Raw genomic sequence first — 19,320 nt, 5'->3', positions numbered from 1 at the left:
TTTCTAAAACTAAATATTTGTAAGAATTAAGTCACAGTTATTAATTTCGTTTTTTTTTTTTTTTAATTTTTATTTATTTATTATTTGGCACCTATTATTTTTTGGTAAATTAATACATTTGTAAATAAAATAAAGTACATTAAAAGCAATTTGCATTAATATGCTCGTACATACAAATATTTAGTAAACATAATATTAATTTAAGCAAAACAATATTAAAACTTAAAACCTATTAAGAATATTTGTTACTTAATTTTGCCGTTCTTTTTTTTAAACTACGAATAACACTACACTACATATGCCCAGGGGCGCATCTGTTTGTATTCATTTAAATTTTAATATATTTATAAATTAAATGTTAACATTTCATAAGGAATTTAAGTTAAAATATTACGTTTCGATAACAATTTCAATTCCGTTTCATATTTTCCCAAATTTGGTTGTTCGGCAGATATTTGTGGCATTTTATTTTGAATTTCTTCGAATGTTTTATGCAGTTCCTCTAGAGATTCACCCAGGCCTTTCTTAATGTTATTAAATTCTTGTGAAATTATCGATAATTTACCCAAAAGATAATTTAAATTTGAATCCATATCTAGCATACGATCTTTAATGTCTGTCACTTTAAGACCCATTATATTGACGCTATCAAAAGTACTATTGACAGCCAATTCATTGCGTGCATCCACCGACTTTAGCAGATCCTTGGTATCACTTAGTTCTTCATGCATTATAGAGATTTGATGCCATACTTGTGTGATTTCCGCTTCAATTATAGAAGAGAAATTCTGCATAGTTTCAATTTGATTGGTCATCATCATTTCGTCGACATTGTCAAAACGTTCTTTCATTATTTCGAATAATTCATCTTTTTGTTTTTCCAAATTGTCGCTTATTTTCTGTACAATTTGCACAGTACCGAATTCAACCTTACGTTGTGTATCCAATACATATTCGGAATTAGTCATGAGAATATTGTTGAATTTACTAAAGATTTCCAGACCTTCATTGAATTTAGTATAACTATTATTCATTTCAGTATAGAATCTATCCAAGATTTCAGCAGAGTCCACCACATTCTTTTGTACAGTTTCTATGTTTGAAGCCAAATTCTTGCCGTGAGTTTCAACTGCAGTGGAAGTTTTTGTAACAGCTGTAAACGGCATAAAAAAAAACAAAATTAAAATTAAGACTCAGATCATTATTGACTTATAAAATAATCTCTAAATATGACATTCATTACAAATCACTTGTTAATTTCACTACTCAAGGTAAAAATAATTAGTATTCAATTTTAATAAACATTTTTAAGAGATAAGAATTTAATAGAGATTAAATAATACATTACAACTACAATTACTACTTACCCTCTTCTGAGGCTTCTAATATTTTAGCTTTAACATTTTCCAAAGCATTAAGTGTTTCATTATTTAAACTTTGTATAAACTCTTTGTCAGCCATTAAAAGACCCATTTCTGGAGCAGGCGTTTCCTTAAGTTGAGCCAAACCGGTGTTAACATCTTCGAACATTTTAATAACCTTATTTTCGAATACCGTATTATTGGCTTGTACTATAACTGGTGCTGGTGGGGGTGGTGCTGGTGTAGTCATACTGTAACTAACTAAATGATCCTCTATCTTCGATAGTTTTTCTTGGGTAACAGGACTTGTTTTGAAGGCCACTTCTGTGTGCTCGAGCATATTGTTTGAAACGTCTAATAGTTTGTCAACATTTTGCGTTAACGTTGTCATGTGGTTTATAAGTTTTTTATTAATTTCCTCTTGATCCTTGACAAACGATGGTGGTATGGCGGGCTCTGCTGGTTTGATGGCTGCCACTAAGGCAGCACCTGGTGTTACTGGTGGTCGTTTATAGCATTCATCATTCTCTTGCATCCATTTGAAGATACGTTCTAAAACTTCTCCCAGTTTTTCGGTTTGTATGTTATACTTTTCTTCTTGCTAAAGGTGGGAATGAAAAGGAAGGTGAATTTGAAAAATTTTAGTTAAGAATCGGTTTACAGCATAATGATGGATATTTGAAACGATTTTTTTTTTACTGAGAATAGATTTTGTTTTTTACTAAAATTTGGATTTTAGCTTAATTTTTCACTGAAATATTTTATATTTTTTTTTACTTAAAAGTATAATTTTTACTAAAAGTTAAAATTTTAACTAAAAACTCAATTCTTCAATAAAATTTAATTTTTGACTAAAAACTATTTTACTAAAAATCTATTTATTCACCAAAAATTAAATTTTTTCTATAAATTTTAATTTTTACTAAAAAAAATCAATATTTACTAAAAATCCTACTAACTGGTAATTAGGTCCTTGTTTTTATATTCATCCCTATTCTAAATTTCAATTCGAAATGAAATTTTCTTCGCAACTTTGATATTCTGCATTTCGATTCGACGCTCGCTCCGTCACTAAAATAACAACTGCTTCTTCTTTTTCTTACAATTCCGTTTTATATATGTTATAATATCGTTTTTTGATCGTTATGTAACTGAACGCGTAAACCTAATCAAAATGCAGAATGGGGAAATTTCTTAAAATTAACTTAATATTTACCGCTATTAACATTGTTTCTATTTGACTGACGCGCTCATCCAAACGCGAGAATATACCATTTATAGGTTCCAAATTCTTTTGACCCTTTTGCAAGGCCATCATTCCTTTTTTTAATAATTCACCCAAGGCCCTTTCACGATGTTCATGTCGTTCTAATTTATTATCCAACTGATTGTAAGAATAAATTAGAGATTGTAGAGTGCCGCGGATATCAGCGAGACTAAATAAAATGGAAAGAGAAAGAAAATGTTAAAAAAAAAGATTAAAAATAAACAATTTCTAAGATCCTAAAGGTACCGCGAACTTTATTATATATTTTTTTAATATTTTATTATAGTAATATTAAAATTGATTCCTTTAATGATTTTTTTCACAAATTCATCAAAACGCTTTGAAAATTATTTAATTCAATAAAAAGCACTCTCTAGAAAACTTGCCTTAATCTGTTAAATCCGATAAAGCAATTTTCGAAATGAATATCATTCAAACATTATTTCAAAATCATTTTCATAATTTAAGATTTTTTGTATATTTTCTAAATATCCACTTTATAAAAATTCATATGTAGACTCATAGTAACTTGTTTCTTAATGACTCTACATTAATTTGCATGTCAACACTCCGTTAAAGTGGCATGGATGCCACCATAGTGCAACAACGTTGTCATCATCAACAACATCCAATGCACAAGTACAATATAAATTTGTACAATATTTTCTAAAAATAAATACAAAAATGACACAAACATGATAGAACCCTCAACATTATAAAAAAAACTAAATATTGTATGCCTGCTCCTCTTAAGTTATTAAAAAAAATGGAAAAATGTTTCTAGGAATTAGACTGCATTTTAAATGGTTTATTTTTAAAAACAAAATATAAAAAAATCTTTAGAAAGTTGACCCCCTATTTTTCGAAATGCATTAAGTAACATGATGGATTATTATTATTTACTCAAAACAAAAGGGAAAATATAAGTTCGATAATAAAAACTAATATTCCCATTTCAAGTTTGATAAATTATTGTAAACTGAAAAGAAAAAAATGTCAGAAGAAAGAGGAGAACTTATTTCCGCACAAAAAAAATTTAACATGAAAATCTACTTAAAATCATTTGTTTGTCTTTGTCAATTCTCTCCCCCAATATATATTTTTTTGTTCTATAACAAAGACCATCATCTATCTATCAATTTGTTTGGATCTATGTAGTCTGTGACTCTAGAAGTTATTCATATTTTTTTTATTACTATAATTTCTGTGCGTCTGTTGATCTTGTTCATGCCCTTTGCATCATTATTAGAAGTAGAAAAAAAGAGAAAAAAAATGAACAAGGCGGCGCTATGATGTAATGAATGAATGTGCCACTTGATATGTAGTATAACGAAGGCACCACACACCATTTGTACTTGTGTGTTGCATTGCCAGCCACTCTTTCATTGAATGTTGCCTTAAGTACAAAATTTGCAGAGAAAAGAATCAATTGTAGAAGAAAGAAGTTTATTAAAATCAATAGTTTTATTTATTTCTGCTATGGTTCAAACCATAGTTAAACTTTATTTGAAATGTTTATGTATTGTAAATCTATGAATGCTATTAATTTAAATATTTGAAATAAAATTGATTATTCATAAAAGATCTTGAAAAGGAAAACCGACAAATCTATTATAAATACTTCAATTTAAATAGTTGTTACCCTAATAATTGCCTACATAAGAGGAGTAAACGAATGGGAAATTTGAAAAATATTTGAATTAATTTATTCTACTTATGATGGCATTGACTTCTTTTAAATGCGTGTATTATTGTTGGATAAAGGAGTGCGAACGAAATAAATTGGTTATTAAATTAGTTGAATTATTAAGTTAAGATATATACTTTTGAAAGTTCCTAAATTTCGGATTGAAATTCTTTCAATTTCCTAGTTAATATTCCAATCGATTTTATTTTAACTTCTTTAGCTACGGTTTAATTTAGCTATTTCTTGTGAAATTAATCAACGTTTTGCAGATCAAAACATAGTCATCTATCAAATAGAATCATTTCCGTATCTAAAACTAGTAAAAACTTGAAATATTGTTAAAATTATCGAAAGAAATTGATTTGATTTGTTTTTACAATATTGTTCGAAATCTGAAGAAGCTTTTGTCCAGTCCTGTTCTAGTTCTGTTCAAGATCTGTTCTAGTTCTGTTCTAGTTCTGTTCTAGTTCTGTTCTAGTTCTGTTCTAGTTCTGTTCTAGTTCTGTTAGTTCTGTTCTAGTTCTGTTCTAGTTCTGTTCTAGTTCTGTTCTTTCTGTTCTAGTTCTGTTCTAGTTCTGTTCTAGTTCTGTTCTAGTTCTGTTCTAGTTCTGTTCTAGTTCTGTTCTAGTTCTGTTCTAGTTCTGTTCTAGTTCTGTTCTAGTTCTGTTCTAGTTCTGTTCTAGTTCTGTTCTAGTTCTGTTCTAGTTCTGTTCTAGTTCTGTTCTAGTTCTGTTCTAGTTCTGTTCTAGTTCTGTTCTAGTTCTGTTCTAGTTCTGTTCTAGTTCTGTTCTAGTTCTGTTCTAGTTCTGTTCTAGTTCTGTTCTAGTTCTGTTCTAGTTCTGTTCTAGTTCTGTTCTAGTTCTGTTCTAGTTCTGTTCTAGTTCTGTTCTAGTTCTGTTCTAGTTCTGTTCTAGTTCTGTTCTAGTTCTGTTCTAGTTCTGTTCTAGTTCTGTTCTAGTTCTGTTCTAGTTCTGTTCTAGTTCTATTCTAGTTCTGTTCTAGTTCTGTTCTAGTTCTGTTTTAGTTCTGTTTTAGTTCTGTTTTAGTTCTGTTTTAGTTCTGTTCTAGTTCTGTTCTAGTTCTGTTCTAGTTCTGTTCTACTTCTGTTCTACTTCTGTTCTAATTCTGTTCTAGTTCTGTTCTAGTTCTGTTCTAGTTCTGTTCTAGTTCTGTTCTAGTTCTGTTCTAGTTCTGTTCTAGTTTTGTTCTAGTTTTGTTCTAGTTCTGTTCTAGTTCTGTTCTAGTTCTGTTCTAGTTCTGTTCTAGTTCTGTTCTAGTTCTGTTCTAGTTCTGTTCTAGTTCTGTTCTAGTTCTGTTCTAGTTCTGTTCTAGTTCTGTTCTAGTTCTGTTCTAGTTCTGTTCTAGTTCTGTTCTAGTTCTGTTCTAGTTCTGTTCTAGTTCTGTTCTAGTTCTGTTCTAGTTCTGTTCTAGTTCTGTTCTAGTTCTGTTCTAGTTCTGTTCTAGTTCTATTCTAGTTCTATTCTAGTTCTGTTCTAGTTCTGTTCTAGTTCTGTTCTAGTTCAGTTCTAGTTCTGTTCTAGTTCTGTTCTAGTTCTGTTCTAGTTCTGTTCTAGTTCAGTTCTAGTTCTGTTCTAGTTCAGTTCTAGTTCAGTTCTAGTTCAGTTCTAGTTCTGTTCTAGTTCTATTCTAGTTCAGTTCTAGTTCTGTTCTAGTTCAGTTCTAGTTCAATAGTTCAGTTCTAGTTCAGTTCTAGTTCAGTTCTAGTTCAGTTCTAGTTCAGTTCTAGTTCAGTTCTAGTTCAGTTCTAGTTCAGTTCTAGTTCAGTTCTAGTTCAGTTCTAGTTCAGTTCTAGTTCAGTTCTAGTTCAGTTCTAGTTCAGTTCTAGTTCAGTTCTAGTTCAGTTCTAGTTCAGTTCTAGTTCAGTTCTAGTTCAGTTCTAGTTCAGTTCTAGTTCAGTTCTAGTTCAGTTCTAGTTCAGTTCTAGTTCAGTTCTAGTTCAGTTCTAGTTCAGTTCTAGTTCAGTTCTAGTTCAGTTCTAGTTCAGTTCTAGTTCAGTTCTAGTTCAGTTCTAGTTCAGTTCTAGTTCAGTTCTAGTTCAGTTTCTAGTTCAGTTCTAGTTCAGTTCTAGTTCAGTTCTAGTTCAGTTCTAGTTCAGTTCTAGTTCAGTTCTAGTTCAGTTCTAGTGTCAGTTCTAGTTCAGTTCTAGTTTCAGTTTCTAGTGCAGTAGTCGTCTAGTTCAGTTCTAGTTCAGTTCGAGTTCAGTTCTAGTTCAGTCTAGTTCGTCTAGTTCAGTTCTAGTTCTGTCTAGTTCAGTTCTAGTTCAGTTCTAGTTCAGTTCTAGTTCAGTTCTAGTTCGTTCTAGTTCAGTTCTAGTTCAGTTCTAGTTCAGTTCTAGTTCAGTTCTATTTCAGTTCTAGTTCAGTTCTAGTTCTGTTCAGTTCCTGTTCTAGTTCTGTTCAAGTTCTGTTCTATTTCTGTTCCAGTTGAAGAAGCTTTGTAATCAACCATAGAACCAAGAGGATTAATAAAAAACCATCAATTCCACTTTATTTAAACGATCTGTGCAGCATTATTTTGTGCTCACTCCTTAATATTACTTACAGCTGCTTGTGAATGAAAGGATGGGAAAAACTAATGCACAAATTAAAGTCACTGAACTTAACTTTGTTTATGCAGTTTTAATTTTAATTAATGAACTATTTCAATTAAAATAAACATTCAATCTATGATTTTAACTAAACTGTCATAAATTTCAATATTTAAATAAATTTTTACAACAATCTTTTTTATTTAATTGATATTGAATATTATAAATTATTTGAAAAAAAATATTTATGGACTTGATCTAATTTGAAACTTGTTCAGAGTTATAGAAAGGGTTCTTTCAAAGTTCTTTGTTAATATGCTTAAAGATTATAACTATGTCTACTAATTATAAATAGTATTATTTGCTTTTTAATGCTACTTACGTGACTTGAGCTGGTGTTAATTCCACTAAACTGAGACCAATTAGGGTTAAAAATAATATTCGAATAATTGGTTGCTTCATTGTTGAAAGAGGGCGTAATGTCTGCAATTGAAATTAGATGATGTTTTTGAAATATGATGATGTTTTCCTTCGTTCTAGTCAATTCGTCATCAATTATGCGTTACTGAAGGAAGAACAAAAAAAGTACAATTATAAAACATTTATAAAAATTATGTAAAATTGCAATTGATTGATTTTTTTAATAGACGACTAACTTAAACTCAAGCATTTTAAATTATAAAAAAAAAAAAATAAAAATAAAAATGCATTTATTGCGATTTTATTTGTGTGCTTGTGTGATTATCCAAAAATTTTATTTCTAAAAAATAGAAAATTGTAAATAAATTTATTTATGTAGAGCAGCAGCACATGACATAAACATTTTTAAATAACTAAACATTTGTATGTAGAAAATTAATTCATACATTATGTAGTAGAAAGAAGAAATAAACTTTTTTGAATTTTTGAAAATTGCATTTTTTTAAAATATCGACCCAGTTCGTTTTAAATTTAATTTATGCCTTTGTGTGTATGTGTGTGTGTGGTTTGTGCCTTCTTTTTCCAATCATTGGCATTGTTTATTTTAAATTGTTATAATTTATTGTTTTATAAAAATTATTAAAATATAATGTAATAATTTAAATCTTACGTATGATAACTCTTGCATATGGCTGCTATCTTCAACAAAGAAATATTATTATTATTAAATTAATATAAATATTTATATAATAACTGGCAGTGAATTTTTATAAATATTTTATAATATTTATTTATTTGTATACAGGAATTGCATGTTTATTTCTGGTTCTGGAATATTATTTATAATAAAAAGCGGTAATAAATATTTTATTTTAATAATAATGTTTATTTTAAATTTTCTCACACTAATTGTTTGCCAAATTTAACAAAGAAATATTGAAAATGTTTAAATATTAATTGTAATAATTAAGAATCTCGCGCTTATGGATAAAATATTCACCCCTGTCACGCATTCCTAATTCAATTCCGTAGTTGTAATAATAAAAAAATCATTCCGCATTCGATAAGAATGGAAATTTCTGTGGCAGGACTAATCCTTCTGCAAGGAAGTGACAAAAATATTAAATAAAAGTGAACATTTTTGATGGTTTATGCAATTATAATCAAGTAATGGATAGTAGACATTATTATTAGCAACAGGCATGAAAAATTCAGTACTTTTTTGACATTTTCGCTACTTTTTCTATCCTATAAACTTTTGATAAGTAGTATAATAGTCTATAGACTAGACTATAGACTAGTCTATAGTCTAGTCCATAGACTAGTCAATAGTCATGTCTATAGTCTAGTCAATAGACTAGTCACTAGTCAAGTCTATAGTCTAGTCTATAGACCAGCCTATAGTTAAGTCTATAGACTAGTCTATAGTCAAGTCTATAGTCTAGTCTATTGTCAAGTCTATAGTCTAGTCTATAGTCAAGTCTATAGCTTAGTCTATAGACTAGTCTATAGTCTAGTCTATAGACTAGTCTATAGTCAAGCCTATAGTCTAGTCTATATTCTAGTCTATAGATTTGTCTATAATCTAGTCAATAGACTAGTCTATAGACTTTAGTCTAATATATAGACTGGTCTATAGTCTTGTCGAAAGACTAGTCTATAGTCAAGTCTATAGTCTAATCTATAGACTATCCCCCTTATTCACAAACAACATTTTTATTTTATAAAAGGTTTATAAAACAAAATTTCCATACAAAATCCAATTTATAAACTTTTTTTAAAATAAAAATTTTGTTTGTGAATAAGGGGGTTATCTATAGACTACGCCATAGTCAAGTCTATAGTCGAGTCTTTATACTAGTCTATAGTAAATTTTATAGTCAAGTATATAGACTAGTCTATAATCATGTCTATAGTCTAGTCTATAGTCTAGTCAATAGACTAGTCAATAGTCAAGTCTATAATCTAGTCTATAGACCAGCCTATAGTTAAGTCTATAGACCAGCCTATAGTTAAGTCTATAGACCAGCCTATATTCAAGTCTATAGTCTAGCCTATAGTCTAGTCTATAGACTAGTCTATAGTCAAGTCTATAGTCTCCTCTATAGTCAAGTCTACAGTCTCCTCTATAGTCAAGTCTATAGCTTAGTCTATAGACTAGTCTATAGTCTAGTCTAGAATCTAGTCTAGACTAGACTATATAGTCTAATCTATAGACTAATCTATAGACTACTCTATAGTCTAGTCTATAGTCGAGTCTATATACTAGTCTATAGTCAAAGTCTATAGTCTACTCTATAGACTAGTCTATAGATTAATCAATAATTTAGTCTATAGTCAAGTTTATAGTCTAGTCTATAGACTAGTCTAGTTTATAGACTTGTCAAGTCTATAGTGATAGTTTCGAAACTTCATTATTTAATATCATTCTCTGGTTATTAATCCAAAATTAGCAACATAAGAAATTTATGGTCCGACAACTTTATAAAATCATCGTTGTTGTGAAATTTCTTCACTTTAACATTACATTGCACTACATCAATAGTGGATCGATTATTTACAAGGATCTTGGGATGGTTGAAATGGGAAGTTTTTAATGTGTTCTGAGTTTTTTAGGAATTTTGCTCATATCTCCGTAATTTATGGACCGAATTTGCTGATTTTAAATAGAAAACTTCTCGAAAGTATGTCTGATAGAATTGTAAATGATTCTGATCTCGCAGTTATATGGGGTCTTATGAAAACTGATTTCAACATACCTATACCGACACACAGATAGCTAAATTGACTCCGCTCCCTATAAGGGGTCGGAATATATTTACATATATATACACATACTTTATAAAGTCGGGAATGATATTGTAGAAATCACAAACTTTCTCACGATGGTGAATCAATTATAATCTGTGATCCTGTGTAGATATAAAACATTCGCTTATAGATCAAAAAAGTCTTTTAATTGGAGTACCTATCTGACCTTTATTCCTTTGATTTGGAGAAGCTGCTTGATAGAAAATCGATCTTAATATTGACATCAAACTTTTTTGCACAAATTTAAAAATGTGCAAAAGAAAATTTTGAATACAAAAATTCAAATCTTGAAAACTTTTCCAAAAACTTTAATATTTATTTTTTTTGCATTTCTAAATACTTCGTTTTATACGTGTTTCTAAATACAAATGTTATAAATTATATCAAAGTTAAAATAGTTTAAGATTTGCTCAAATTTAGTTGTCAGATATGAAAGTGAAAACTCAGAGCAAAGAATATAATTCAGTGTTTTAATTAAAAGGTATTTTGAACTTCTTCTCACATAAATCTGACATAAATTTTTCACAGTGATAAATATCAATCATTCGAATAAGGATATTAAAAAATATTGCACTTGTTAATTCAAATTTTCTTTCAAATAGCAAAATTTCAATACACTCTTAAAATTTTAATCTATTTAAATATTTTTTATATACATACATATGTATGTATGTATATAATCACTCTTATGAATTGAAAAAATGTGACAATTTATAAATAACATATAGTATATTTCATGGAATTTTAAACAAAACAAATATTTTTGCAATATTAAGTATATTTTATAATATCAATTCTAAACTTAAACAAACTTTTATCAATTAAGTATTTATATTTTTATTTTATAAATTATATGAAAATCTATAAATTCCATAACAATTCTGAAACAATTCTAAAACAGTAACACTAACCTGATTTAGAAAAAATGAAAAAAAAACTTATCAATGATTTTAGAATATGGATTTAAATATATAATAGAAATAGGTCAAAAGGTTGATAAATGATGATGTATTTTCATCAAAGCAATAGTTAAACAAAATAAAACAAAAAACATTTTTTTTATTTTGCGAAAAAAAAAACAAATAAATTCGTAGTGGAATCAAAAGCTAAATGAGATTTACAATTATCAAATACGTCCGACTATAAAGCGATAACTTTTTAATAAGAATTTTCTATTATTTAATACTTACAACAAATATTTTTTTTTAAATAAATTATATGTAGCACTTGTTACTTTGTTTGTGTTTTTTAAAAGATTTCTTATAATATTTCTTCTAATTATTTTTTTTTTTTTTCCAAAAAAGTATTTTATTTTTTCCTTATTTATGTGTATTTTTAAATCTTTCTTAATTTGTTTTTGGTTTTTTAAACGTTTCTTAAATTTATTTCCACTTTTTCGCCCGTTTTCTTATCAACAATAACTGAACGCCACCAGATCTAGAATACGAATAAAGTTCATTCAGAAATGTCTTTGCTTTTTAAAAGATCTTTTTGTTGGTTGACTGTCTACTCGTGGCTGGAGTAAAATATTGTAATGTGTGTCCCTTCGTGTATTCGAGCAAGAGCAGAAGAGTAATTAATAATAAAATTGATCTTGCTCTTAAGCAAGAGTATATGGATGCATTCATGTATTCGGGCATATCTTTAGCCGGCATTATCATTAGATTTTTCAAAAAGAAATTAAGAACAATGAATGAAGAAATGCAGTTTTATTTTTATGTCAGAAATAGTGTGGGAGTATTTAGTGATCGTTTTATAATTTCGAAGAGAAAGAAAATTCATAGAGATCAGAGTAGAAATGCGCAATTAAAGTTCTATAAATAATATTTGTATACAAATGTAATTTTTTTTATTTACAAACTCAAATCTTAATTAATTAGTATTTCAGACGTTTATCCTTATAGAGGATCGTTATTCTCTCTGCCGGTAAAGAGAGAGGTTTTTGTGTTAAAAAGTTTTCAATATGAAAATTAGAGAAAAAATAGAAATTGATTAGAAATTCAAGCCCAAAATTTTAAACGTTTTAATAGCAAACTGTGACATGCCTAAATATCTTAATTGATTGTTTATGTTATAATTAACATTTATTTCCTTTAATTTTAATCGTTTGAGAAAAAAAACTCATTAAAAAAATTTCAATAAAATTTCAAGTGTGAAAATACATTTACTTCCCATTTTCTTTTTTACAACAACTCCAAACTACCCAATTGAAGTAGCGCTTCTAGTTACACATGTTCTAAATGTGAGACACCATTATTATTTGAATTAAATAAGTAATTTCATTCTATTAACAATATGCATTTACGGATATGTTCATTTAATGGAAAATAAAATTGAAAAATAAAAAAAATGAATAGAAATGATTAATTGCCATCATATTAAACATATGCATGTCTTAAAGCCATTAAAAAAACTACTTGTACATAAGTGATTAGGTAAAATGGTTTTTATATATTTTACTAGGAAAATGTACTTACATATGTATCTATGTAATTCGTAGAGCATTCTTGAGGGAAGCTACATTAAACACAAAAAGAACAATAAAAAATAATATTAATTAATTGTTTTAAAATTGAAGGAAATATGAGAATAATAAAAATATTTTCCATAGAATTTAAAATCGGCTTATTAGTTAAAAAAAGTTTTAGAACTAAATACATATGTACATATGTATGTATATTTATAGTTATGGACCCACAGTTTTTCTATTTAGAAGACAAATTTCTGATTAAAGATCTAAACAAAGTCTTATTAAATTCATGTATTTTCAATTATTGCCTATATACTAGTCTAATGTCTAGCCTTTAGACTAGTCTATTATCTAGCCTGTAGATTAGCCTGTAAACTTGTCTATTGTCAAGTTATTCTATTAAATAGTATATTTTTTAGTCTATAGACTAGACTTTAGTTATACTATTCTATTGTAGATTCTATAGACTAGTCCGTGGTCTAGCGTACTGACTATTCTGTGGAGTAGTCTATTTCCTAGTTATTGGACTAGTATATTGGCTAGCCTATTGTCTATTATATGGTCTAGTGTATTGTCTAATATATGTATATTCCAGTCTATTGACTGAATAGTTTATTGACTAATATATGCATACAATTGATTCTATACTAATCTATTATATAGTCTGTATACTAGTCTATAGACTAGTATATTGTCATGCCTATGGACTAGTTTATAAACTAGTCTATTGACTAGCCTATAACCTAAAAAAACTTCATAACCTAAAAAATAAAACAATAAAGGAATGTTTAATAAATTATTTAATACTAAAATATACTCAAGGAATCCATGATTTATTTAAATACCCTTTTTAAAACTAACTGCTTATTAACACTAAAAACATTGCCACATCATATCAGCAATCTACTAAATAGTATTGCCACATTAAACACTCTGCACTGACAACTACAACCAACTTCGGGATTGTTATTGCCATGTGATTGTCAAACTGCGCAATGTTTTTCTTGAAGTTTTTGGATATTCTGCGCTACAATTTAACGGTTATGCAAGCGAATAAAGTGAATTAACTAAATAAAAATAAACAAAAAACGATAAAAATTAAGTGTAAATTGATGAATTTGTTAATAAGTTAAAGGAAAAATGTATCGTTTATTAACGATCAATCGTGTGGCCATAGAAAATTGTCGTTTAGCTGTGTATGGACATAAAAAACATGTGGTGGGTCTCAAAGATATTGGTAGTGGTGGTGGAATTGTTGGTAGACCTGAAGCAAATGCATTTCTATTGCAACCGGCTAGATATCAAACCATAAACAATGATCACCAGAAAGCCGTTTATTGTCATCTGCAGCAAAACATGCAAAATTTCCATTTAAAGAAACCTGTAGTTCAATGCCAAGGAATTATTGAGAATGTTACAACTACAACAAGTAGAGGTGAGTTTGTGTTATACTATATAAAAATAGATGTTTTCATAAGAAATGACGTGATAATTATTTAATTTGTTAATTAAATGCTGCCGCAGCCTTAATTCCAACTGTCCGTTTACAATCCACAACTCCAACAAATGTTGAGGCGGCCGAAGTGAAAAAGAAGAAAAAATTCCGGAAACCTCGCTACTCTAAATATGTGGAACATTTAGAAGGTTAGTTTGTTGTATATTTGTTAGTGTAAAATAATTATTTAAAATTTTGTTGTTGTTGTAGTAACTGATACTGCCGCCAATGAACGTAAATCTCGTGTTAAACGTTTAAAGGCCAAAAAGCTACAGGATTTCATTATCAAAACTCAACAGGAAATTCTAAAGAAAATAGCTAACAAAAAACTAAAAGCAAAACCCAAAACAACATCAGAGAAATCGAGTAAAACTGTGGTAAAACCAGCTCCAACATTGCTACAACCCGTTGAGTATCAAAAGATTAATATGGAAGCTTTGGACAGCAGTCTTTTGGAAGCTGGCAGTTATGATGATAAACCCATGATTTTCTTTGGCAAAGATGAGGAAATGAAATCGCAGCAAATACTCAATAATCCCGAACAAATTCAACAAATTATTAAAAGTTTTCACAATTTTCGCGATATTATTGAGAGTCTGGAGCATGATCATATTGAAAATGATGCCTACAGGTAAGTTAATTGATATTTTCGAAAATACAGTTTCAAAAATAATATTTTGCTTTAACTTTTGCTTTTAGTATGAGTGCATCAAAGCTTGCCTTAGAAGAAGATATCGATCCTTTAGACTCGCCTGAACCTTATGTATCTCCCGATATTATAGATGGACCTGTTATAAAAAGTCAACAAAAAATAGCTACGGTTACAGAAAAATCTAAACCCAGGTATTTAATAAATCCCATAAAACTCTTAAATTTATTTTCGCTTAATGGCGTTTACATTTCAGATTTAAATCGAAAGTCCATCATAATGAACTGCAAGAACGCTTAGCCAAAGAAAGAGCCTTACGCCTTAATCTCACTACGTATTTAAATGTTTGTGTTTCGGTGGGTTTACAAAATCGTGGTCTCTCAACTCTGCTAACTTATCGCCAAAGAGCCCAAAAACATAGTGCTACAAATAATTTAATCACCATAGATTTGTACAATATTTTGCTGCATGGCTACGCTGAAAAGGGATCATTTGAACGTTTTCGTGATATATTCAATTTAATCGAAGAAGATGGCTTGAAATTTAATGAACAAACATTTGCTGCCATCTTTGAGTGTTTGGGTCGTCTGGAAATGTCACCGGATAATACAGAGAAAATAAAAATGTATATTAAAAAAGCTGAAGATATGGGTTTGACACTAAATCAAATTATGGATAAATCGAAATTTATAGCTGATCAACGAGACATTGCTTTAGATGCCATACAAAGAGTACTACCTGAATTTGAACCGGTTTATACACCTCCTGTTTTGGAATACAATAATCCCCTACTCAACAATTTAAATGAAAAAGTTTTACCTGCTGATGAGAAATTATTTGATGGCAAAACCTCAAATACCATTGATGGTTCTGAGATTATGAATTCCAAGCTGGGCTATAATAAACAACAATTGGAGGAAATGGCTAGAGAACAATTGAAAATAGAATTGGATGGTTGTATAACCATAAAGTCCATTGAAAAATCCAAAGAATTTTCTAATGCTGAACATTGTGTAAGTAGAAATGTATTGTCCTACAAATTTAAGTAATTAATGTTGTTTATTTTATTTTTGTAGCGTGAAAAACTTAAAGATTTAGAAACTTTATGGCGTTCCCAAATTGGCAATGCCATTGTTAGAGATTTAAATACGTTAAAGGCACAAGTACGCTATAAACCCCAGGGTTATATGAATTACTATACCTACTTAAAGACATTGGATTCTTCGGAATATGCTGATATTTTAATAAAAGAAATCTATAAACTGGCCGAGGGTTCTGAAACCTTTAGTCCTACTGTTGGTCAATTATACAAAGAGTTGGGACAAAAAGTGCAGCAGCGGTAAGTAATTGTCTTGGTGCAAAAAGAAGTGTGTACATTAAATAATTGTTTTAATTTCTTTTTTAGTTACCAAATTGAACAGAAAAAGAAAAATGGAACCTTAGATAAAATAGGTGATATTTATAGTGCTTACTGCGATGTCTGGGATCATGGTAATACCAGTGATAATACTCGACAAATTTGGCAGCGCTTGGTGCATAAAGAACGCATATCAGGTCCTAGTATGGATATAAGAGAAGTAGCTTGGCCTTCGAATGTTTTGACGGGGGTCGGTCGTTTTCTCTATAACATATTAATGCGTGACATTAAAATTGATGCTTTTGTTATGCGCCAAAAACAAAAGACAAAACAACAAAATTTACTACCAGCCTTCTATACTTTATTCCGTAATCAGGGTAGATTGGTTAAGGAAGAAGTCAAACCACATCCGGTATTGGCCAGGTAAGAGAGTTTATATGATTAGAGATATTCGCTATATTTAACTTTTGTTTTATTTTCTTTTTTAGATTATTACGAGCTTCACGCCAACAAACGTTAACATTTGATTCGAATCTTGTACCTATGCTTTGTCCGCCACAACCCTGGAGTACTCCTCATAATGGTGGTTATCTATTAAATAAATCTGACTTAATTCGTCTACCACACCAAGTAAGTTTCCATACTAAAAAATTTCATTTTATCAAAAAATTTCACTTAATTTTTTTTACCAAACATTTTTTTCCCAATATTTTTCCAAACATCTTTTCCACAAAAAAATTCACCAAAAAAATTTTCATCCCAATTTTTTTCATCAAAAATATTTTTACTCAAAACGTTTTTTCACTACAAAATTTTAATTTTTCACCAAAAATTTCACCCAATTTTTTTCCTAAAACTTATATTCACAAAATAAAATCCCCAAAAAAAATGCACCAAAAAATGTATTTTTTAACCTAAATTTTCACATAAAACTTTTTCAAGAAATTTTTTTTTTTCACTCAAAATTTATTTCACCAAAAAAATTTCTCCTAAATTTTTCACCTGAAATATTTTCACCCAAAAATTAATTTATTTTATTTTTCCCCGAAAAAAAAATATTACAAAAAATCTTATTTTTTTAATTTGTTACTTTTAATCCTTTACAGGCCATACAACAATGGGAACGTATTAACAACATACCCTCACAAAATATTTATCCTGCCCTAGACTCTCTGAATCAATTGGCCAGCATACCCTGGCGAGTAAATACAGATGTGAGTCAAAAATCTCAAAAAGAAAAATCTTCAAAAATACACAATTTTATTTAATTATTCTTTCCATAGATATTAGACGTAATAATCGAAGTTTTCCAAAATGGTGGCAATGATAAATTGGATGTACCACAACCACCCAGTTCTCTACCAGCCCTACCATCTATACCTGAAAAAGATGCCACAATGACGAATGCAGAACGGGCCAAATTATTCAAAGAAAAAATGGGTCATAGACGTAAACAAGCTGAAATGTACAGTTTATGGTGTGATACTTTATATCGTCTGTCTCTAGCAAATCATGTAAGTAGTTAAAAGCTTGAAATCGGATTAAAGTAGTAATAAAATGTTTTTCTTTAACCCACAAATAGTACCGCGATAAAGTTTTCTGGCTGCCGCATAATATGGATTTCAGAGGTCGTGTTTATCCCGTACCTCCTCATCTCAATCATTTAGGTTCTGATCTGGCACGTTCTATGCTTATTTTCGATCAGCCTCAACCTTTGGGTGTGGACGGTTTTAGTTGGCTCAAATTACATTGTATTAATCTCACTGGTCTTAAGAAACGTGACTCCGTTAGAGAACGTCTGCTGTATGCTGAAGAATCTATGCCAGACATATTAGACTCTGCAGATAATCCACTTAATGGTCGCAAATGGTGGACCAAATCCGATGAACCTTGGCAGACATTGGCTTGTTGCATGGAAATCGCTAAAGTCTATAGATCACCCAATCCGGAAGAGTATTTAAGTCGTTTTCCCATACATCAAGACGGCTCCTGCAATGGTTTGCAGCATTATGCTGCTTTGGGCCGAGACAAAGCTGGTGCTCATAGTGTGAATTTAGCTCCAGCACCCATACCACAAGATGTTTACAGTGCTGTGGCGTCGCTGGTTGAAAAGACCCGTAAACAAGATGCTGAAAATGGTCTTCATGTAGCGCAGGCGCTGGATGGTTTTGTGCGGCGTAAAGTTATTAAACAAACTGTAATGACTACTGTTTATGGGGTGACCAGATATGGCGCTAGATTACAAATTGCTAGACAACTAAAAGACATTGATGATTTTCCCAAAGATTGGGTATGGCCTGCCTCCACCTACTTGACTACCAAAACATTTGAAAGTTTGCGTGAAATGTTCACCTCAACCCGTGAAATACAAGATTGGTTTACGGAATGTGCCCGCCTTATATCGGGTGTATGTGGTAAGAATGTAGAATGGGTAACACCTTTGGGTTTGCCCGTTGTACAACCCTACAATAGACAGGAATTCAAACATACCCAAAGAACAAATATACGAGTATCAGAAACCATGGCTACCGATATGTATGAGAAACCCAATGTTATGAAACAGAAAAATGCCTTCCCTCCAAATTTTATACACTCGCTGGATTCATCACACATGATGTTGACTTCGCTGCACTGTGAACGTGAGGGCTTAACTTTCGTTTCGGTGCACGATTGCTTCTGGACACATGCCTGCACCGTGCCGCAGCTAAATAAAATATGTCGAGAACAATTTGTTGCCTTACATTCTCAAGCTATTTTAGAAGATCTATCTCAGTTCCTTAAGGAGAAATACAGTTTCAAAGAAAGGTAACGCATATTAATACAAATATATATGAATTATTTTTTTATAATTTTTATCATTTACAGTGATTTTTCTCATGATGATTCCGCCGAAGATCTTTCGAAACGTCATTTAAATCGTGTGCTCTGTCAAATGCCTCAAAAAGGTGACTTTGATTTACGCAATGTTCTTGACTCCATTTACTTTTTCAGTTGAACAGAACACATTTTTAGTTAGTTATTTATTGGCTATTACAATTAGTATTTTGTTATTAGTTTTTTCTAAGCATTATACAACAGAAATTTGGAAACAATACATGATCCTTTAAAAATTTCTATAATTTTTTTTTGTATTACAAAAAAATAAAACTAATTGGTTAAGTATTTTTATGAGAAAAAAATGTTCTTTGTAAGAATTTATTTATAAAAAAATTAAACAATAAAAAAATATGGAAAAATTTGCAAACATTAAAAACA

At 29.8% G+C, this 19,320-nt stretch overlaps 2 protein-coding genes across 2 annotated transcripts; one reads left to right on the top strand and one right to left on the bottom strand.

Moving 5' to 3' along the window:
- Positions 1 to 315: 315 nt before the first annotated feature.
- On the bottom strand, positions 316 to 11,553 carry LOC119606915. The gene is made up of 5 exons (XM_037960578.1): positions 11,285 to 11,553; positions 7,246 to 7,428; positions 2,578 to 2,797; positions 1,368 to 1,962; positions 316 to 1,153 (listed from the first exon to the last, which is right to left on the bottom strand). The coding sequence occupies exons 2-5, from the start codon at positions 7,323 to 7,325 to the stop codon at positions 378 to 380; spliced, it is 1,671 nt and encodes a 556-aa protein (XP_037816506.1). The 5' UTR covers positions 7,326 to 7,428; positions 11,285 to 11,553; the 3' UTR covers positions 316 to 377.
- Positions 11,554 to 13,535: 1,982 nt separating this feature from the next.
- Positions 13,536 to 19,309, top strand: LOC119606914 (DNA-directed RNA polymerase, mitochondrial). The gene is made up of 12 exons (XM_037960577.1): positions 13,536 to 13,999; positions 14,089 to 14,208; positions 14,270 to 14,690; positions 14,759 to 14,902; positions 14,965 to 15,721; positions 15,785 to 16,047; positions 16,114 to 16,488; positions 16,554 to 16,695; positions 17,172 to 17,279; positions 17,349 to 17,579; positions 17,648 to 18,870; positions 18,931 to 19,309. Exons 1-12 carry the CDS (start codon positions 13,705 to 13,707, stop codon positions 19,058 to 19,060), a joined length of 4,209 nt encoding a protein of 1,402 aa, XP_037816505.1. The 5' UTR covers positions 13,536 to 13,704; the 3' UTR covers positions 19,061 to 19,309.
- The last annotated feature ends 11 nt before the right edge of the window (positions 19,310 to 19,320 follow it).

Source organism: Lucilia sericata, unplaced genomic scaffold (genome assembly GCF_015586225.1).
Source record: "Lucilia sericata isolate MDLA Ls3-8-SP2 unplaced genomic scaffold, ASM1558622v1 Contig000634F_arrow, whole genome shotgun sequence".
Lineage (NCBI taxonomy): Eukaryota > Metazoa > Arthropoda > Insecta > Diptera > Calliphoridae > Lucilia > Lucilia sericata.
This window is presented reverse-complemented; position numbering and strand designations above follow the sequence as displayed.